The following is a 22,755-nucleotide window of genomic DNA, read 5'->3' as shown; positions in this document are numbered from 1 at the left end:
TAATTATTGTGCAGTGTGGAAGAGAATGTAACACGATGCTTAATCAATTAGTTGGCTGATGTGTTTTTGGCATAAATATTGGCTCACCATCTCTATTGCATAGGGAAAGTCTTGGTTACATTTGTTAGGCAAAAACAGAGAATCAAATGCATCATGACTTGCGTATTGCGTGTAAGCTGGGCTGGACCCATATTCACTCAATTATGTATGAGCTTATATCGTAATTGGAAAATTTACAAAAATAACTACAAAATTTTTCAGATTTTCAATATTAACCCCTATGCTCTAACGTTTTTCAATCATAAGTTCGTAGCTAACCAAACACCTCACTTTTGTACCAAAATAAACTCATCACACCTTAACAAATTACCAACCTAAGTCTTTTAAGCTTAATTTATATTCGAAATTGATGTTGGTAATGTTTTGTAAGTGTTATTTTTTCCATACATAATACAATGTGGGTTTATAAAAGATTTTGTTTAAGTTGATAGGTCAAAAAATTATTCAAAACAATCAAAGATCATGTCGCGCATTTTCTATAAGCTTCTATAAAGTATAGCGAAATGTAAATATTTAAATGAATTTATGATAAAACCTGCAATTTCTTCACTACTGCTTATGGGCAGGCTAATTTGAACGATCAATTTATTTATTGAGTAAAAGGTCCTACATGATGGGGATTGGAGAATGATGTAATTCCAGTGTTATACCAAAAGTAATGGACAATATTTTCAGAAGAGTGGAGCGCATGAAAGGTTCTACAGAATCTTTATTAGAGTGTCATTTATTAAGGTAACAATTTGTTAATTAATCAGTTTAACAATTTGGAGATAAAATAGTTTATGTACTACAACATCATTTTTGTATATAGATTTCAAGCTGAAGAAGTATTTGATTTATTTGAGGCTGCAAATTCAACAAATTTAAATAAAGGTGAGTCCTGCCATTCCCAAGCCGGGTGTTTGAGTCCCTCTCTACAAGTTGGAGAAACCGTAAATGGAGGGATAAAGCTGGAAGGTGTAAAGAGAAACGGAGCTGAGTATTATTCTCGTATGACTTCTCTACCATGTATGCACTTCGTTAATGTTAAGAAACTAGCTATTGTGGATAACATTCAGCTTAGAAGTTAATTACTAAAAGCAACATAGGATTTTTTTTAATAAAAAAATTATTGTAATACAAAACGTATTCATGCACTTAAAAAATATCTTTTATGACTTTCCGTTCCGTATTAGTCAAATCTTAGTTTGTGGGAGATAATAAGATAATATATCAATTGCATTAAAAAGAGATTAATACACACATGTACAAACTTATGGTAAGATAGATAGCGTGACATAAGAAAATTAAGATACTGCATATGAACTGAAAATCTCAAACTTAATTATACACAAAATTTCTTACAAAAACTTGATTTTGAACATGGAGTAATCCTATAAAATGTGGATGCCATGCCAAATTTACTTGTACAAAAAATTCGTATCTTCAAGTTCAAGGTGTTGGTACATTAAAGAGGGACACTCGATTTTGGATTAATCTTCGAAACATGCAATCTAATTCTGTGTCAAGACCTTAATGCCAAAATCAAGTGTCTCTAATCTCTCAAGTGCTAGTTGCACATCAGCTTTGGTATCACTTTTTCGATTTTTCTGTTGAAAATCTCATGTTTTGATTTTTCTGCTGCCACAGCCAGAGGGATCAATTTTTTAATCAATGACCATCCAGCAGCCTTTGTCTTCATTTCTGGCTTAGAAATAAACAACAAAATTGATCGAAAATTGAAAATTGTGATAGCACTTGATTCTCCTAGCACAATGATCACAATCGGTAGCAGATGTTGATCATGATCTACATATACCATATTAATAAAATTAGGTGACCCAGTGTTGCTTTCTGCTTTCTTCAATGCTCTAAGGCACTTGGCTAACGTAAGCACGAACATTGCTTTCTATGCTTGAATCTCCACATCTCCTTCTAAGAGCTGATTGATGGTCTTGCACTGGCTCCTCCTTTTTCAACATCAATTCTTTTGCGTTGCTTCATGCGTCTAGCAAGTCAACTGAGCTTTCAAGAACCTTTTCGATTAAGTTTTTGTGTTGTTGATTGTGAAGAGCTTGTTGGATGCATGGACACTGAATAAACTCCTCAATGCAAGCTTTATCAACCAAGCTTAAATAGACTCTGCTGCATCTGAAGGAATTGCTGTCAAAGATGAAGATGATGATTGCCTGCCGATTTTGATCGTATTCATTTCTTGTACAATCTTGAGAGGATTTAGGTGCAACCTTGTAGGCAAGCTAATAGACCTTGAATGAACTTGCTTGTTTCGTAATGTCGTCCCTGCCATCTTTCTTTACTTTTCTCTACGGAATAAAACTTGAAATCAATCAAATTAAATTCAAGTGTTGCTGAATGTCAATGACTTATGATCAAGCTAACTTCTTATAAACATACGATGAGGGCTCCACTTGCCACTTCATGCCTGAGCACTAAGCACTAGACACATCACGTTATGCCAAATGGTTCAATTTTAGATAGCGGACTGCAACTTCTTAATCTTTTTTTTTTTTTTTGAACTGTTTTTGGCAAACTCTTTAACTAATCAAGTTCATAAGGGTAATTTTGCCTCCTTGTACCCCCAATCATTTGTATCACCTTGCTCTAAATGAGGCTTCAATCATAGATACTATTTGGTTAATTAATGAAACATAAATGGCTGGCAAATGTGATGATTGTCTCATTGCGAGTAAAGAAGAGGCTGGAGTGAGGCTTAGAGCTAGCTAGCACCTTTGACTAATTAAAGAGGCAAAGTGAGGCAAGATTTTGCATCTAAGTGGGTCTCAGGTCCAAGAATCTAGGGCTACCATGAAGAGTAACTAGGATTGCTACTTTGGTACAACATAATTCCATTGGTTGTCAAATTCCCTCTGCAAGTTGCACAACAATGCACAAGTTCAAAATGAAAAATATGATGTGATGTAGTGAGTAATCAGTGGAGACAGGGGAACAAACAATTGTGTCTCATAATAGTATATAATTTTGCAACAAATTAGAAAGCCTATCACGATGAATTTCATTTGGGTCGAAGAGATTCTTAATCTTCAATCAGTTAAGGATCATGTTTGGTCATAATTAGGTGATAATTGAGAGTGCTTAAAAATATAACTGCCAAGTGTTCAACGCCACAAGCAGCCTTTTGGCCCGAAAGTTTATGTGTTGATCCCTCGTTTAAGGGCGCTGACTCCCCACTTCTTTGTATCATTAGCGCATGTGTCATGAGAAGCTCAATGAGCTGAGATTGAAGGTGATTTTGACTGGAACCGTTTAAAGGAGAAGGTGTTGACCCAAGTTAACCAAGAGTTGTAGATTGATTAAAAAGAGAAAATTTTGAAAACAATTAATAAGACATGACTAATTTACTAAAATCCATCCTTCTAATGAAAAAGAGATTGGGAGAACTCATTTTTCTTGAAATTGTTTAATTTTATTACTACAGTTTTATCCCCAAAAGTTACATCATAATAATAATAATAATAATTTCATATGTATCCTTGTATATATTATAAAAATCTAAAATTATATTTATTAATTAGGAAATAAAATTATTAACATTAAAGAGATTATTATTATCATCAATTATATTAAGATTAAAAAATTAATAATATAAAATAATTATTTTAGTTATTAATTATTATATATACTCAATAAAAAATATTTTATATGCTTGTTTATAAACATTTACATAAATTTTATTGAACATTACACCCAATTCAGTTATTTATATTTTTACAATAATTTAATAGTGAGATTTACTAAACACATAAATGGTTCTCTTCACAATTAATCATTTTTACAATTTTACTAATACTAATTATTTTAAAAGATGCATATTATGAAACTCATTCTTAATAGATTACGGGGGTGTTTGGTACCCCTCATTACATGGGATTGCATTGCATTAGCAATGCAGCCCATGTGTTGGGGCACCAAACTGCTGCATTATGCAGTAATTGAGCACATTAGCTAAACCCGACATTCAGTCGGGTTTAGCTGCCTCATTAGCTTAGTTTTTTTTTTACTTTGTAATAATAATAATAATAATAAATTTAATTTTTTAATAGAATATAATATAATATAATATTTTTATTTTTACATTATAATTTTAATATAAATTAATAAGTTTATTACTTATTATTTAATAATATTATGTTATGATTTAATTTTTATTATTTTAAATATATAACTAAATAATGTATTATTTAATTTTATTATATTAATTAATATAATTTATATATTAATTAATCTTTAATAAGTTAATATAACTAGTAATAAATACTTAAATAATATAATAGAATATTACATTATTAATTATAGTACAATAATTAAATTAGTTATTTTTAAATGATTTAATATAACTAATAATAAGTATTTAAATATTAATAAATTTGAATAATATTATTGAAAATTAATATTATAAATAATTACTGGATTATTTAGCTCAATTTATTTTCTTAGTGAATATGTCATAACAATTGTATCACTTTATTATTCTATAATTATCTTGTAATATGTATAAACTTTTATTCTATCATCTTAAGATGATTTTTGAACTAATCTTGATGATTTTAACTATTTATTTATGCTGTTAAATTATTTATAGATTATTTGATACTTCGATTTTTATTTCACAAGTTATACATTTGGAAAATATTAAAAAATACACTTCCAAAAATTTAAGACTATAAGCTTCGGAAGAGTTATGACATTTTGATATATATTTTTAATAAAAATATTAAATTTCTAAAATCTAAGAATTTTATATTTATTTTTTAAAGTACTAATAAATATTATTTTCTAAATATATAATTTAAATTAATCATAAAAAATTAATACAATACAGTGTAATACTAAATATAATATAATTAAAATTAATATAGTATAATATAACGCCAAATATTATATAATATTATTATAATATAATATTAAAATAATACAATACACATATATTAAAATAATACAATATTATGTGTTAAACACAGCCTACAGTTAACAAAAACGTCTGACTGTAACCAAGTGCATAGCCAAACTTAAGAAATGGGGGACCACGGAACGGAAATAAAACAAACTTGTAGGGACCAACTCATAAAAGATACGGATAAAACTTGTGGGTCCGACCTGAAACAAAATAAAATAGAGGGTCTAAAGTGGGCCACGCTCCGACCTTAAAATAAAGTGAGTACACGGAATTTAAATACGAAATTTTGATAACACGACAAAAAAAAAAATTTCAATTAAAATATAGAGCTTGTATCAAAACTGAACATATAGGGGTACATTACGTAATAATGGTATTAGTTAAATATTTTATATTATAAATATATTAAAGAAAATTTTAACTAATATAATTATTAATTAAACAACTTTCATCTATCTCTCTTAAATTTATATATACGAATAAAGTTAAAGATTAAAATTTATGTCTCAACTGATGTGTTATTTATTTATTAAATAATATAATAATAATGTTTGAATCTCTAATATTATTGATATGTAAATAAATTTTCCTAAGTTATATTTATTCCGTAACTTACAATTAGATTTTTTTGTACAAAAATGAATAACAAAGCAGTGAGATTAGGTAGACAAGTAAGTGAACTTTACTGTACTGTAAATTACATTCGATGTCACCTAGCAAGAACCTATGCATACATGTCATTGTGCCTATGCATGCTGAGCAAGTTCATTGCATTGATTATTTTCATTATGCAGTGATATCTCTGCAATAAGAAATTATGACTTATGGCACATGATGATGGGTCATATCATAAATGAATTTCAGAAATTGGTAACGATCATTAACATGTAACTGGTGTTTGATCTTAATATAAAGGGTGAGTGACTATTAGGATTTAGGTCCTTCGGATTTCTCATTTTTAGTTCTTCTATTCATCCCTTACATCCCTGACATTATAAATTTAATTAATGTTTGAACTTTAGGATAAATGTTACTTTTTAACGTATAGAACAAATCGTATTACATAAAGTTATGATAATAAAAAAAAAACAAATTTAATTTTTATGGATGTAATAGATAACTTTGTTAATTTTCAAGGAAAAAACAACAAAATTGAGAAACATATATTGGTGACACATAACTAAAGTTGATTGGTGCGAATGATTTGACACTCTCACTCCTTAAGAGAGGTTACAGGTTCAAGTTCCGCTTTCGTATGGAGTGATCACTTTAGCTAATACTTTACCCCTTACGGCCGACCAGATACAAGCGGAGATTAATCTGCGTTGTGATACGAATTTAAAAATACCTTCCACAATTGGAGTCCGCTCTGAATCATCTCGTGGTTCAAACAAAATATATATATATATCGGTGACACATTCGCCCCAATATTATCCCGTGCTCACCACAAGTCACAACATGGGATTCTAATTCTTCAAGTCTCTTTCATCATCCTTTTCATTTAAAAGTTGAACAAATCCAGTGGGGCTTATCAAAACATCAATCAAAATAAAGCCAGGGAAAAGAGCAAGAAAATCATAATTTTAGTATTGCAGTGCAAAGAGATGGGCGTAAAGATTTACTGAGAACACACCACTAAATAAATAACGGAATGAAAAAGGCAAAACGCCAGAAATTAGGGGGAGCTGCAGAGACCATATACACCAACACGTTTGAAAAGATCCAGTACTGAAGGAAAGGCCAAAGAGCCTTTACTCATTATTATTTCTCATTTCTCACAAGTCTCAATCATTCTGCTCTGCTGCCACCAAACACTTATGTGCTGACGTCTCCACAGTAGCCAATACTTTGATCCAACGGTGATCACATGGACATGTTGTTGCTCCTCCCAGTCTTGTCAAAACGTGGGCATCACAGTACATATACGTGACATGTCTCTATTTACCACTCATTATACGAAAACGCTTTCTAGTTGCTAGAGCTCTAGGGCTTCTCCTTCATTTCTATATAAACCCCAGTAGTAGGAAGAAGAAACATGCCTTCTCACTTCTCACATAACAGTTTGTTTAACATATGCGTGTGTGTGTACATAGAAATAGAGAGAGAGAAAGAGAGATTGAGTAATTAGATAATTTCTCTTTGTAATGATACAATAAGAGAGTTTTTGAGTTAATTTCATGCTCATGCAGCTGGATATGCAGCAAGCAGCTGAAGAAACTAAATGGATCAGCTCTTATTTTTCCACGGCTTTCTTGAACGTAAAAGTGCTTCCGCCGGTTTGCATATATAATTAAGCTGTTCAAGCACCATTAATTACGTTCAAGAAGCTGTGGAAAAATACGCGTTGATTCAGTGCAAATTTGCTCTCCATCCTTAATTTCCTCAAAGGAATGTTTATTAATTCTTGCTTCAAAATTTTAGTCATGCACTTCTTTTAATTTGTTCCTTATTAGTTGAAAATTCTGCAATTACGTTGCCTCTAATATTTTGTCTATGTGCATTATATGTGTTTAATTTAACGCTGAAGTCGACAATATATTTTTTTGTCTTTTTGGTATTTAATGATCAACTAATTAATAGCCAATCTCATTCTCTATCTCGTGCTCTCATGCACACAGTACGGTGGATCCAGGGGTGATAATGAGAAAACATGCTAAAGGAGGTCGTGACATGAACAAATTAAATTTCAATCAAAGCCCTAATTGTTTGTGGATTTCTAATTAGTTTTTCCCAGACCGCACCGTAGTTCATAGATAACATAAATAATTGATGGGTTTTATTGGTTAAAATTTGCAAAATTATGAGAGATAAGACGTACGTAAAGTACTAATAACACTTGTAGACGACTGTTTTAGCCTTATGTTATATTTAAATGATAAAGTGTTAAATAAAAAGAGTAGTGTATGTGACAAGCAACAATTAAAGGCAGGGCATTGATAAGAGCTCAGAAGTGCAGGGCAGAACCTTGGACAGCTTCAGGCTGCAGCCCTCCAGGATCCAGCGTTCAGCTAACGGGAGATTGTGGTGGGGCCGGGGGTGAGGTAGCATTCTGTCCAATTTCATTCATTAAGATGATCTCTCGATATCTTCCTTTCCTTGATAATTAAGTGTCTCCGTGCCTGTTATATTTTCCTGGCAGGTCACTGCAGTCGACTTGTCCTCCAGTCTTTTTTCGTGGATGACACGTCGTGTTTTTTGGATTTTTTTGTCTTTGTTACCTTATGTAAACGACGCGTCGTTTAAAACGTTCGTTGTTCACTTCTTTTTTTTTTTGAAAAGCAACCCAATACCCGACCCACAGCAACTGCTCCGCTAGTTCAATTCTGCATTTTTCTGCTTGTCTCTACATATTTCCTATTCATGAAGTTACATTACATATATCCTTTCACAGGCATCCACCATTTGTATAGCCCTATCTATTCCTCTACAGCAAAATGAAACGAACATAATTGTAAAACTGTCCATATTCAGTAAAAACAAAATTGAAAAGAGCAAACTCATACTGCATAAAAGGAAAATGGTAAATTAATATATATAACAAAATAACAGTTTAATATTCACTCCTATTATGTTACAAAAAATTGGGTTTAATTTGAACATGCATGGACTAATCCTGTAAATTCAATGTGGATACGTCATACATGCTAGTTTGATGTAAATATAAATTTCACATCTCAAGGTGTGAGTACATTGAGAAGGGAGACTCTATTTTGAATTAAACGTCTAAAGAGACAATCTAATCTTGAATCAACACCCTTGATGCAAGAACCAAGTGTTTCTAATCTCCTGTGTGCTATTTGCACATCAAACTTGGCATCATTGTTTTTCAGGATTTGCCCATGTAACAAAAATAGAGCCGCATCAACATTCCCCACTTCATTAAAAATTTCTTGGCCTCCCTTAGACGCTACTGGCATCAATTTTCTGATCAATGACCACCCACCAGCCTTAGTCTTCAATTCCGGCATAGTAAGAAATAATAAGATAGATCGAAATATGGATATTGTAAGAGCTCTAGAATACCTTAGAACGTTGATCACCATTGATAAATGTTGATCATTTCCATCTAGCATATCAGACGATGATTTAATACCGTTGCTTTCTGCTTTCTTCAATGCTCTAAGGCACTTGGCAATGTTCTTTTTTGACTTCCTTCTAAAGCTAATGTATGCATGAACATTGCTATCCATGCTTGAATCTCCGACTCTCCGTCTTAGAGCTGACTGAACGTCTTGCGCTTGCTCTTTCATCATCAAAATCAACTCTCTTGCATTGCTGCATGCGTCTAGTAATCCAATTGATGTATCAAGAGCCTCTTCGACCAACTTTTTATGTTGCTGATTGCGTAGAGCTTTTTGGGTGCATGGAGACTGAATAAGTTCCTCAATGCAATTATACAACTCCGCTAGCCCGGTCAAACCGTTTTGAATTGACGATGAGGATGAAAATGATGATTCCCATGTCTTAAACTTATTCAATTCACCTTCAACCTTCAAAACATTGGGATGTAACCTGGCACTAGCAGGCAGGCTGATAGACCTTTGAGGAACTTGCATGATTTGCACCGCTGATGTGCTTGCCATCTTAATTTCCTTTAATTTCTCTGGAATATTACCAGTCAAAAATCACTCAAAATTCAAGCGATACTTGAAAGATAATCACTTTTCAGTTGATTTACAAGCATCCAGCGAGGACTCCACTTGCTCCTTCAAGCCTCAGCACGAAGCATGTGATTGTAATATGACTCACCCAACCCGTGAAAGATCTTGTGATATTTTTAGCTACAAAAATGCAGGCCTTATTCTTTCTTTAATCGTATGGTCACGAAATAGGCTACACATTAGGCACCGTTAGCTTTTTCTGGAAATAATCTTGAAATTGTTCCCTGTTTCCTTGTCTCCCCAATCATTGATATTACCTTGTGCTAAACGAGGATTCGAATACAGGTTTCAAATTCTTAATTTGTGTGATTGCGAACATGAAAGGCTGGCCAATATATGATTGTCTAATTTCAAAGAGCCTAGAGAGGTTTATTATAGGCCATTGACCTAGTGGAAACAAATATTAATAAGATACGCGCGAAAGAAAACGACAAAACGAGGCAAGATTTTACAAATATTTGAACCTGAAATCCAAGAATCTAAGGCTACACCGACGGGCAATTAGGGTGGGTACAGTAAAAATAAAACCCCAAATCCTCAACTTTCATTTCAATTGGCCACCGTATTCCGTAGCTATCCGTACAACGTGCAATATAGCAAAAAATTTATTCATCTGAGCTAACGGTGGATTCTTGGCGGGGAAATCGCTGCAGCTTGCTAACGTGTTTATCACAAAATTTGGCTAAAACAGAGGACTGCCTACATGCTTCTTCTCGTTTGTGGTTGTTTCACTGCATTTTAACAGAGAGAACAGCCAATCTTCCATAAGTTTATGTTGAATTCTTTTATTGGAATTGATCATGATTCAGGGCAATGCTATTGTTTGGTCGGTGACCAGTTAGTGATAATTGCAGTGTGATAAAATGTTTAAATAACGTCCTTTCATTAGAATTAAAAAAAAAAAAAGGGTTTAGATAATGAATTGTCCATACTCAAAACTACATAACATATCAGGCTTCGGGTTGCTCAGCAAAACTGCAAAAGGGTATACACTTGACCAAAAAGCAATGCCAAGAATCACTTAAATTGTCTTTCAGCTTGTGCTTCCAACAATAATCAAATGAGAGAATCATTTTCCTTTTGAGATTGCAGTATCAATGCTAAAAAATTGAAACAAAACAATAAATGGTATTCTCCCAGACCAAGAACTTGTAAAAAGACAACCAAAACGCAATTTATACAGCTCCTTCTGGAATCAAAATTAGTGATACACAATTTATACAATTGTAAATGCAACTTTTATGCAGAAACGACCTCCCTAGGCTGATTATCCAAAAGCAGAATCTTTCAACAATTAAATGAAAGTAAAGATGGGCATAATGTGAACAATTATTCCAGCCAGAAAGAAAAGTCTCTGATCCAAGATCAAGTTGCAGAAGTCACAATATGCGTGCCTTTCAGACATCCCTCCTTACATTCCCTAAGCCATTATATCAGCTCATCCATACATCAGCAACATTTGATACATGAAATAAACTTTGACAAAAATCAAAGTGTGTTCCATTGGCAGACCAACAGTAAACTGCAGATAATAGAGAAGTGAGGAAAAAAAAAGAAAAAAGAAAAAAGGAAAAGACAGTTATGGCCAATTTAACAGGAGCGCAAAGGGAAAAACAGGCCAGTGTGAGAGTTGAAAACAAAGCTTCCAAAAATCTTCAGTGCCAAGTATTAGTGCAGCCGATTGTAGCTCTCAAATTAGTAGAATAGTTGTCCTCAAACCAGTAAAGTAGAACTCGACAAGTCTCAGCAGCATTGCAAAGTATATTGTAGATCACCTAGAATATTACTTCTAAGGTTTGGAAACTCATAGTTACACTTTTGTAACTTGTAGTTGTCTTAATTTCTCCAAAACAGTTGTCACTCTCAGATGTCTGCTGTATTAGATAGACTGCAGGTCTACAAAATTGCATATGGATATCTCCTGCATTGTTTGGCTGAGGGAGGGACAGGTGACAACTCAAACCAAAACCTACAACAGCCTCAGCATAAAAGAGCTGGGCTTTGAGAATGCAATGAACATGTCATTTCACACCAGATATCACAGCTTAAAATTAACATGCAGAAGCTAGCCGTACAATAAAGAGGACACCTCAAGTTCCATGTAGAAGTCCCAAGACCCTGTACTGTTGGACCAGTAGTGATGTCCCCTTTCCTTTTATACTAGTTATCTCAAATAGCATCATCATATCGTAATTAAGTTACGTAGTTCTTCTCGAATTGATTTGCATATAATTGCCTAATCATCAAATCAATTACAGACTAGCATAATGGTCCGATTGCTCAATTGTGTTTTTATTTAAACTCTACACAGCAAACATGCTAGAACTGCTAATGAGGAATGCAACAGGAATGACAAATGAAGAAACATATTATAAGAAGTGTGTGAATCAAAACATTTTTTGAAATTTCAATTCAGTGCATGAACTGAGTCTGCTATAAACGTGATTAGAATAGTAAAATATAAGCCAAACACAGAAAAACATACAAAATAACTGGCAACTAAAGAGATTGAGATAGTAATGAAAACATACCAATCATAATCATACAGCATGGCCTTGCTCTTTAGCTTTCTTCAGCCACTTAAGTGTGCTCTCCAATGTTGTGTAGGCAGCCACATCAGTCAAACTCTTACTCTCAACTGCATAATCGAAAACTTCATAAGCCTCAGCAACCTTACCATGCCTACAAAGTGCCCTCACAAGCGTGGCATAAGCAGCAGTCTCGAGCTTCACACCACCCTCCTTCATCGCCCGATACAATTCAATCCCTTTCTCCATCAACCTCGACTTACACAGTCCATAAAGCAATGTATTATACGTGCATGAATTTGGACTACATCCTTTACCCTCCATCTCCTCCAACAACGCCAATGCACCCAGCGCATCCCCTTCCCTACACATTCCATTCATCAATGAAGTATACGTAACAGCATCAGGAAGAAACCCTGCTTCCACCATGATTTTCAAGAACTTCTTTGCTTCACCCACTCTCCCACATTTGGACAACCCAAAAATCATCGTATTATATGTAACAAGATCAGGCTCAACGCCTTCCTCTTTCATTTTATTATAAACACCAATAACTTCACCTCCTCTACTCAAATTACAATACCCTTTCATAATAGTATTGTACACAAAACAATCAGGCTTAAACCCCGAATCACTCAAGGCACTAACCAATCTCATAGCCTCACGTAAATTCTTAGTATTGCAAACATTATCGATCAAAATGGTATAAGTGACAAGATTTGGCTTTATACCAAATGAAGCACGCACTTGATCAACAAAATTGTAAACAGTAGTCAGAGAGCGACATTTACACAAACACTTGACAAGAAAATTGTAGGTAAAAATATCAGGGGGGAAGCTGTTTAAAGATAAGCCTTTTACCAATTCAATAGCATCGTCTAAGCGATTGACAGAACATAAGGACCTGACAGCGATGTCAGTGGTTCCTTGATTGGGCGGGTACCCATTAGTGGTCATGAGACTAAGCGTTTTGCGGATAGAGGAGAAGCTATTATCAGGTGCTTGGCAGGACTGGGCGAGTAAGATGTGGTAAGTTGAGCGGTCGGGGTTGAAAGATGGGTTAGCTTTGATCATGTGGTTGAGAAGGGAGATGGAGTCATCAACGGTGGAGATGGAAGCGTAGGACTGGAGGAGGGAGTTGTGGAAGGTACGATCACGTGGGGTCTGCATTGTGGCTGTTACGAGGGAATTGAAGATTTTTATGGCTTCTGATAATTCTGGGGATTTGAAGATAGCAGCTGGTGCAGGCGTCTTTTTTTCAGATTTATTTGCTGCTGCTGATTTTTTAGAGCGGTTTTCATTTTTGTTGAGAAATTGATGAGGGGATTTTAGGGCTTGCGTTCGTGCCGGTGTTTTGCGAAGGGTGTTCGACGAAATTGCTGTGCGGAGAGCCGGAGGAATTTTGCCCATTTTGGTGTGCGAAATTAATTTAGCGATTGTTTGTTCTTTGGTTTCCTCTGCAAATTTGAGTCGCAGGGTTTGATTTGAAATTTTTTTTTTTTTAAAGGTTTTTTGATTTGATTTGAAGCTGAGAGTGGGGAGGGGGGGGGGGGAGGGGGGGAAAGATTGGTATACAAAGTGGGCTGGAGCTGGTTTAAACGGGCTTTTGTGAAATTTCATGGTTAACTTACAAGGCCCAATTAAGGCACCTCTATTGCCTCATGCAAGTATAAAACGAGATGCTTGACAAACAAGTAATTAACCCCCATTTGTTGGCTTTTATTTTATTATTTAGAAGATGGAATTAACATATCACATCATTAATATTATTGATTAACTTGGACAAGTTACGGCTAAGCATTAAAGGGTCTTTGGTTGTTGCAGTCCAAATTGTTGCCGTAGCTGACTTTCAAAATGTCACAGTATCTCTTGTAGAACCCGATGCGATCCTCCGCTTTCGGATTCGAACCTTTACCACATTCAATACCACCATTGATGATGTTGGTGATAACCCCATAACCAGGAAGGCGACCAGCTTGAGTATCGGCGGCTGATGGCTTCCATTGGCCTGTGATAACATCGTGGCATGAAGGTTTTGGTGACTGTCGGGTCATCCAGAACCAGAAAGCAGTCTTGAACGAAATAGTAGGATCATTTGCCACAGCATCTGGGTTGCGAAGCAAGTCAACGTTTATGGCTTTTCCTGCTGGACCGTAGTTGTAGTTGCTGCATCATGATTCATGCGTGGGCGAAGTCAATCATTACTTCGAGCTAATTAATATATTATTGTTTTACTTCTACATATATATACAAATTAAGTTAATTTAAATCTAAACTGATTACTAATGATGGTGAGCCCTACGTACGACTAGTTCTCTAGCTAGCTAATTACGAACTTACTATGAAATCTGGATGGGACCTCGGCCAAAATACTTTTTCCCAGGTGCACATGGCCATTGTTGACTTGGTTGACAATAATCTCCAGGGTTTCCTTGCTCCTGCTTGAAGCAATATCCCCATGCATATGGACCATCGGGCGCAGTAGGCCAGCCACCTTCAAATTAAATATATTTGCATTGCATTAATTGACTTCGTTAAAATTCATTTAATTAATTAATCAATTATTAGCCACCATAAAATATACGTATGTATAATTTAAATTGGTCACCTAATGCAGCTAAACAAAAAAAAAAATCAATTAAAATAACCTGTAGTTTCATGTGAAGTTTGAGCCAAAAAGGCCGCGATTTCTCTTTTGCGAGTATCGGTGTTACCGGTTGTTCCGAAGGCACCAAAGGAATTGGCGGCAGCGATGAAAGCGTCGTAAGTGTAAAAACCTTTTCCTTGGCAAGCAGCATCATTACGATGCTTCAACAGCTGTTCAAATAGGTCCCTGCTAATTAGTGAACCGATATTGTTCCCGCCGCCGCTTGGAGCAGGTACGGGAGTCGGATTAGTCGGCGTGGGTGAGGGTGACCCACTGCACTGGCTTTGGCAGCCATTGGTGCAATAAGCAGGAGTGTTGCCGCAGAAGCCAAATTTGCTGCAACACAGTCCTCCTGGACATACAGCTCCTCCAGCCTGGCTGCCACACTGTTCAGCCGACGCCAGATTGATCCACAATGCCAGAGCTAGAGCCGAACCCCATAATAATCTCATATACAACTCCATTAACTTAATTTCTTTTTATTACTATGATCAGTTTTTTTTTTTTTTTTGGGGCAATTTATCAAGCCATATATATGTATACATTTGGCTTGAAGAATTTAATTTATAGCCGCTAGCTACATATTGGACGTAACGTGTACCAACATGTGCATGCTCTCAATCCCATTATCTTAACTCTTTATTAATTTGACTATTCAACATTAGATGGCGATACACGTTGTCTGTCGGCTACACTGCAAAATTTTTGCAGAGAGGAAAGGACTATAATAAACGTTGTCCTTCGGCTACACGGCTAGACTTCTGTCCAAAGGAAATATGATCAGCTACTTTGAATTATTCTTGGATGTTGATAAGATCGGTGAGAGCATCAAGAAAAGTCTAAGGAGAAACAATTAATGATTACCCTCCACGGAAATTTTTTATATTATTACATTAGATATCAAAATCTTTGTTAATATATATGCCGAGAAGATTGCGGGGAATCACATGCAGTACGCTGTTGATTATCAATTTATCAATAATCAATCTCTTTATTTGCGAAACATAAATTGTTGTTGACACCAACGATGGGTCAGTATTGGACCAGCTGGCTTTAGAAAATTTTGAAGAGTAATTTTTATCGATTTATAATTGTTTTAAATTTGTGATAGGCACTCCAATTCAGTATTAAAATTATTAAAATTGTCCGGATAATTTTGAAGAGTTTTAAATTTAAACCTCGCTCATTTTTTTTAAAAAAATTATTAATTATTTTGAATCTAGAAACATGAATTAGTCAAAAAAATTATTAATTATTTTGAATCTAGAAACATGAATTAGTCACACCTAAATGAAGACTAAAGAAATTTAACAAAACAAGGGAATGATTAAAAAACATGAAACTATAAATGATTTCCCTCCTGTTCTTCTTCTTCTTCTTAGTTATATACATGCAAATATTGTATATTATTGCATTGACTATGAAATCACCATATATCATTTTTAAAACACAAAACCTTGCAACGATAATGTGATTAATAAAAATTTATCAATAAATAATAATATAATAAAAATTTAGGTAGCATGCTACATACATGACACCTAAAATCAAAGAGTTACAGAATGTAAAACATCTTAGCTATCATGAGCGAATAATCAAAGCATATTCATTCCAAAGTGAGAAAGATTGAACTAAAATAACATGCCAAGGCTGCAAAATTTTTTATTAAAAATATTAAATTAAATTTGTGATCTAAGCTAATTTTCTTGATTGAACAGCAGATGCAAGACTGGCCCTCCATCATATATGTGTGTGTGTGTGTGTGTGTGTGTGTGTGTGTGTGTGTAGTAACAGCCTGCCTGGTGCAAAAACTATGCAACAGGGCAACTCTATCTCTACGGACAACGAGAGCAAAGCTTCATTACCATTAAAACCAAGATCGAAAACGAAAAGTATCTTTCCCCTTGATTTTTTTGGCCTTTTGAAAATTGGCTATTTATGATTCACATAAAAATATTTCTCTCTTCCTCTTCTATGAGAGGCTATTTATGATTCGGCGTATTTGCTATAACTGAGGAGTTCTAAAACAAATTAAATTCTTCAACACGCAAATGAATAAAAATCCAGCGAGCATCAACAAACAAACCCAGCAAACTGGCCAGTAGAGTTTGAAGAACAGAAACAGCAAACAAGAAATAGTCGAGAACAGCTATGAGAGTGCATTTATACTATTGTCAAGAACAGCTTTGCCTTTGGTGACAAATCGAAAATTCCGAAAAAGCAACAGCAATCTGCAAAGTAAATCCATAAGAAGAAGGACTTGCTGAGGTGGTGAGGGTAATATAGTTCTATCATGTGAATATGGGATAGAGCAACGAGTCTTATGGTTAGATAGCAATGGGTGGGTCATACAGTGAGACCCACCAAATTTAATATTAAAAATACTAATGAATGCCACAATAGAACCACTATTATGCCACAAAGAGTGGTTGCATTAAGATATATATCCGGCCAACTCAACATAGAATAAATTTTCATATTGACCACCTTACGCTAGCCCATAAAAACAAGGAAACTGCATTTTTTTTAAGGAATTATAGAATACATCATAAGTATCATATAAGCCATATAACAAATTAATAATGTTATGCTATATGTGTATTTATTTTAAAATATTATTATAATTATATAATCTCTAATGTATTTTACAATTTATCCTTCTTCAAAGTGCGACTACAAATTAAAGAAACTGATCAGCATGGATCATTTCTAGCATACAAATAAATCTTGATCTTGTCTTATTAAATGATTCATCCTGTCTTATTAAATGATCTTCAAATACAAGATATTTCCAATATTACATAGTAATGAATATAATAATTATTAATTATAATTTTTTATTGGGATGATTGCCATTGGACTCCTCAAAACACTTAATGCACTTGAGTTGAGTTGAGAGTTTTCTCTTTTTAAAGAGATTCTAGAATATTTTTTTTTTTTGATACATTGGAGCCTAGTAAAAACTAGGCTAGAGTGCTTCTATAATATTACACTTACTTAATGTATTTATGACGTATGCACATTTGTTTTAAACAATCATAATGTAATTAATAGTTATATTTAATACCTGCGCACGTGTCTTATATGCATTAAGTGGGTTTAATGCGTTAGAATTACTCTATAATCTCTCCTCCCTTTAAAGCAAGACAATTTAGGGTGCAGTTACAAAGGGTGTTTAATTCGCAATAATTTGATTTGGGTTCTTTTTGATTAGCAAAGCAATATCCCCATGCGTGTAGACCATCATCTGCTTCTGCCCGCCCTCCTGCTCGATCGATCGAGCTCAAATATTATCAACTTAATTAATTAATAAATAAATTATATGCCTGTTTATATATGTTTAATCTAATGAATCAATTAATGATAAAAAAATATTACACTTCGCTAGCCCAGCGTACTATTTATACGCACAAATTGAATGTATACTAAGTAACCTGTAGGTCCATGAGAAGTTTGAGCCAAAAAAGTTGCAAGTTTCTTCTTACGCGTAATATAGTTATCAGTTGTGCCAAACCGGTTTAAAGGATTTGGCAGCAGTAATGGAAGCATCATAAATACAGAATCGATTACTTTGGCATCTAACGTCGTTTCTGTATTTAAGCAGCTGATAAAAAAGAGCTGAGGTGATTACAATGAGCCACATTGGCTCTGACAATTAACTCCGCGGTGTTGAGGTGTGTTGCCGCACCATCCGTACTCGCTGCAGCACACAGCTCCTCCAGCTTGTCTTCCGCACTGTTCTGCTGAAGCTATTCCCCGTAGAAAATAGAAATGACAACAAAGCTATTACATACTAAGAAACGGAAACCGTGTGCAACTTCATTTTTTGTAATTTTATTTATTGGCTATTCTGGTCCAAGTGGCGGCCTGCGTGTTAATTGGGACGACTACTTCACTTGTTTAAAATCAAAATTTTCCAAGAAAGTCAGTGATTTAATGATCGACGGACGACATTTTAAATCTTGCTCAAAATCAGAATTGTAAGGCTAACGTGATGTACTCTAAAATTTCTCCTCAATCTAATAATATACCTGCATTCTATGACTTTATGCTCAATATAATAATCTAGCTGCAGTTTTATGACTTTATGCGCATATATGAAAAACGACGATATTCAATTAAATTCTTCTTCTTCTTCTTCCTCTCAATGTTTGTCCTTTAGCCTGCGATTACGATATGTGTTAGTCAATGTTTATCCTTTTAGGCTGCGATCAAGATATGTGTTGTGCGACTAACATACTAATCTTTAACGGATGCCATGCCTACGTGCGTATGTAAAGGGAAAATTATACATTGCGCTCTGTTGCCTACGTGTGTACGTGAAGGGAAGATTATACATTGGATTCTGTAGGCCCGTGGTAAAGAATGAGGGAGTGAGTTCCAAGTCCCTATAATTTTCCTCTAATAAGAGAGCAGTATACTCTCTAAAATTAGAGTAGATTCCTCTTCAGCAAAGAAATATTACTCTGGAAGTGTAAAATATTAGTAGTGTTTTTTTTTTTTTTTAAAAAAAAAAACAAATTATACCATTTTTTTTTAATTTTTAACTTTTTAATCAAAGAGGGATCGAATGACATTAACTTACGGCCTTCATAGAAATTGCGTAACACGTAATACGTATGTCCTCCTAGACTCTGTTGATCTAATTCTTCTTTCTTGGCAATGGCATGCAGCGGTTAATACTTATTATTATTACTTCCTTGTTCTGAGATGATAAGTTGATTGAATCATTTTAAAATAATACTGAGTTGTGCCTTTATCCCACTAAAACACGCTTAAGTTCCGATAAGTTTCAGTTCACTTTGTGCCCCATGACAATAATTAAATAATTAGAGATTTTGTTTCAGTCATGTTAAATTGCATCATCTACATACATGTCCTTCTTTTTCAAACGTTTTAATTTGTTACTTACTTGGGTGGGAAACGTCAAACGGTAGCTTATTTAAATTAAATAATGTCATCCCTATATAGTGATTTGTGGCAGTGTCACGCTTGCCTTCATTTTATTTGATTCTTCTTTTTTATCTTATTTAAACTGTGTCTTCGTCATCGCCATTTTCGTAGTGCTGTTTGAGGGTTGTACACATATAAATCTTGAAAAGATAATTCGCAGTGGTCTACATTTAGTTTATTCTTCAAAATCTTGGACAAAGCAAAGTAATGAATTCTGTTGTGCTCTTGCATCAGATTGAAACGTATTAAATTTAAATATAGTATTATGTGTGGTGTAGTATGGACCATACTTGGGCCGCTGAAGATAACATTGACCTTATGCAAAAATTTTAAATAGCTGTTGCAATTAAAATTTACTTTACTTTAGGTATAAAACAAGAAACTAATGTTTATGTTAACAGATTAAAAAAAAAAAAAAGCATGTTCAATTTTATAAGTATAGATTTGAAAAATGTAGATTACAAGTAAATTTTTTTTCCTCAATTATTTGTAAGAGTATACTTTTAAGTTAATGCTCGACTAATCTCTGATTATATCACAAGTGTACGGATCTAAAATTCCAACAGACTATGAGTAATTTTTTTTCTCAATTATTTGTGAGAATATACTTTTGAGTTAGTGCTCAATTAATCTCTAAACTATATTACAAGTGTATGGATCTAAATTTCCAATAAATTTTAGATTATAATATATTTTAAGAATAATAACAACTTAAAGAACTTTGAAAAAGAAAATGAATGGTTGATCAGATTGGACAAGGATCCAATATTAATATGATTTTTGTGCTTTTTAAACTATTTTTTAGATTTTGATATATTGAAATAGGTAGATGCTACTCTTTTGGATTTTAATCGGCCATTAAAATATATTTAGAAAGAATTCATATGGGTCTTGATAATATATTAGAGAAGAAAATAAAACTTATTCCACTTGAAAATTTTATCTCTAAAACATGGAATTAATATGTAGAAAATCAATTTATCCTAAACTAGAGCCTTAAATTTAGATGGAGCCCTAAACAATTGCCTAAGGTTGAGTCACTAATAGATCGTACAATATATGGTAAATTTTATATTAATTGTTATTAATAATAAATTACTTGTTAATAAAATAATATTACTTTTTACAAAACAAAAACCACCGACGACCGCTCACCACCATCGGCAGCCAATGGCAGACATCTTTCAGTGCTGAATTTGGTACTGTTATAATCTTTATCTTCGGCTTTACATAGTGGTATGAATAATACCAGTGATTAAGTTTCCATTTGTTGTAGATCTAAAATTAAAATTGGTCTCTCCGTAATTTCAAGCTCAGATCTATGATGAATGGAAGCTTAATGCGATCTATATCTATACCATTCTTCAAAAGGAGGGGAAAAAAAAAACTTAAAAAACTATGAGATTTTTCAATGGAGGGCAGAGGGTAATTAAAGTGTTGTACTATGTAGTAAAACCTTTAAGAAGCATATTGCCATCAATCTTGTGAACCTGGTAATCCTGGCCAACCAGAGTTTGGCAATCTGGGTTCCTTCAATTAGTTAGTGATGATGACAACCTCCCGTGTAATATAAGGAGCTTGCCATTGGCAACCATTGCAAAAATGCCTAATTTTGTGCAATAAATTAAGCATATTCATTTCATTCCTGCAAGAAGCAGTATTTTATTTTATTTAAAAAAAAATTAACACAATCTCTTTTTTAGCAGAAGAATATAATAAAGCACCAAATATATATACTGTCAAAGTCATGCTTGGCACCACCTTTGTAGATGGGCGGTGCCAAACTATTAACATTTTCAAAATAGTCACCCAAATTGAAGTCCAAGGAGGTGCCGCCCAAGGAAAGAAAAAGAAAACTTTAAATCAAGCCCGTGGACGTAGGCTAAAAGCCGAATCATGTAATTTCTTGGTGTCTTCTTTTATGCTTGTTCTTCTAATTTTATTTTAGTTGTGGCCCTACTTCACTCATCAATTTGCTAACATATACTACTAGGCACTAGCTAAAAGCTTCGAACAAATTAAACCTAATAATAATACAACGAAAAGGAAGATCGGAACGGTCTTGATCTCATGAAAAAACACAACAAAACCATTTTTTCTTTGCAGAATACTGCTTGTGGTGATTAGTTTCAGTTTTATATTTGCTCCGCGACGTGACGTTCCCAGCAGCAGCCGAGCCACCCCTTTTCTCTTCACTGGCCTTGATAAAAACAAAAGAAAATCCATCAGCAGTTGCGGGATCATTCACATCCCACTCCCCGAATTTCGGAAGTGTGCTTCCGTGACCATGAGATGACATGATGATGGATGAATTGATCGCTAACAAGTAATTAATAATGGCCTTGAATCTTGATTATCAGATGAATCATTTGGTTAATTGAACGATATATCATATATATATATATATATATATATATATATATATATATAAACTGTCGGTGGTGTACATATATGTAATGTGCATGTACCTGATCGAATATGAGGATTGGGAGTGATTCAGATTTTTTGGACGATCAAATTAAATATAGAAAGTCGTTTAATTAAAGCAGAAAATGGATAAGATTAGAGGAGTTGTTAATGCATTCAAGCCACTGCACTCGTATCAAACACGGATGGGACGGTGCGTTTTTGTTAGGCTTTTAAGCACCAACCAATGTAATTTGCATTGCGTGTGCAGATTGCGGAAGCGTTACGTGAGTGGTGAATCAGTTTATGGCCCGTTAAGCACGTGTTACCTGCTTCCTTATCTTTTTTTTTTGGATAGGACTTGCTTCCTTATCTTTGTTTTATAACAAGTTCTCTTTTCTTTTTCTTAAGTTTTTCCTCTTTTTTTTTCTTTTTTAAAAGTGAGAATGTTTCTTTTTATCTAATTTTCGTTAACTTCAAAATGGAAAGAGTTCACACAATAACTCCGCCGCAAAAAACCAAACAACAAAATCATAACACGAATTTTGCCGACACATGTTCAGTTCAATATTCATTCCATTGTG

At 34.0% G+C, this 22,755-nt stretch overlaps 3 protein-coding genes across 4 annotated transcripts; all 3 read right to left on the bottom strand.

Moving 5' to 3' along the window:
• Positions 1–8,650: 8,650 nt before the first annotated feature.
• Positions 8,651–9,559, bottom strand: LOC18036235. The gene is made up of 2 exons (XM_024180383.1): positions 9,000–9,559; positions 8,651–8,900 (listed from the first exon to the last, which is right to left on the bottom strand). The coding sequence occupies exons 1-2, from the start codon at positions 9,557–9,559 to the stop codon at positions 8,651–8,653; spliced, it is 810 nt and encodes a 269-aa protein (XP_024036151.1).
• A 1,297-nt stretch (positions 9,560–10,856) lies between these two features.
• LOC18036234 (pentatricopeptide repeat-containing protein At2g17670) lies at positions 10,857–13,662 on the bottom strand. Of its 2 annotated transcripts, none has more exons than XM_006425252.2 (2): positions 12,169–13,662; positions 10,857–11,631 (listed from the first exon to the last, which is right to left on the bottom strand). In XM_006425252.2, the coding sequence occupies exon 1, from the start codon at positions 13,573–13,575 to the stop codon at positions 12,178–12,180; it is 1,398 nt and encodes a 465-aa protein (XP_006425315.1). In that variant the 5' UTR covers positions 13,576–13,662; the 3' UTR covers positions 10,857–11,631; positions 12,169–12,177. The 2 variants fall into 2 exon arrangements, with proteins under 2 accessions (XP_006425315.1, XP_024036680.1); XM_024180912.1 differs by having other exon boundaries at positions 10,857–11,159.
• A 192-nt stretch (positions 13,663–13,854) lies between these two features.
• LOC18037118 (basic endochitinase) lies at positions 13,855–15,335 on the bottom strand. The gene is made up of 3 exons (XM_006425251.2): positions 14,814–15,335; positions 14,506–14,659; positions 13,855–14,331 (listed from the first exon to the last, which is right to left on the bottom strand). Exons 1-3 carry the CDS (start codon positions 15,274–15,276, stop codon positions 13,959–13,961), a joined length of 990 nt encoding a protein of 329 aa, XP_006425314.1. The 5' UTR covers positions 15,277–15,335; the 3' UTR covers positions 13,855–13,958.
• Between the last annotated feature and the right edge of the window lie 7,420 nt (positions 15,336–22,755).

The sequence above is a fragment of the Citrus clementina genome, unplaced genomic scaffold (genome assembly GCF_000493195.1).
Source record: "Citrus clementina cultivar Clemenules unplaced genomic scaffold, Citrus_clementina_v1.0 scaffold_7, whole genome shotgun sequence".
In the NCBI taxonomy this organism is placed as follows: Eukaryota; Viridiplantae; Streptophyta; class Magnoliopsida; order Sapindales; family Rutaceae; genus Citrus; species Citrus x clementina.
The sequence above is the reverse complement of the archived record's forward strand: the minus strand, read 5'-3'. Positions and strand labels throughout refer to the sequence as shown.

What these genes read in the sequence shown, in the direction of transcription:
- LOC18036235 (XM_024180383.1), bottom strand. Translation starts at nt 9,559, where the DNA reads ATGGCAAGCACATCAGCGGTGCAAATCATGCAAGTTCCTCAAAGGTCT. An exon ending in ATGGTGATCAACGTTCTAAG is followed by an intron (nt 8,901 to 8,999) that starts GTATTCTAGAGC and finishes GTCATTGATCAG; the next exon opens with AAAATTGATGCCAGTAGCGT.
- LOC18036234 (XM_006425252.2), bottom strand. Translation starts at nt 13,575, where the DNA reads ATGGGCAAAATTCCTCCGGCTCTCCGCACAGCAATTTCGTCGAACACC.
- LOC18037118 (XM_006425251.2), bottom strand. Translation starts at nt 15,276, where the DNA reads ATGGAGTTGTATATGAGATTATTATGGGGTTCGGCTCTAGCTCTGGCA. An exon ending in AACTTCACATGAAACTACAG is followed by an intron (nt 14,660 to 14,813) that starts GTTATTTTAATT and finishes TTTAATTTGAAG; the next exon opens with GTGGCTGGCCTACTGCGCCC. An exon ending in GGTCCCATCCAGATTTCATA is followed by an intron (nt 14,332 to 14,505) that starts GTAAGTTCGTAA and finishes ATCATGATGCAG; the next exon opens with CAACTACAACTACGGTCCAG.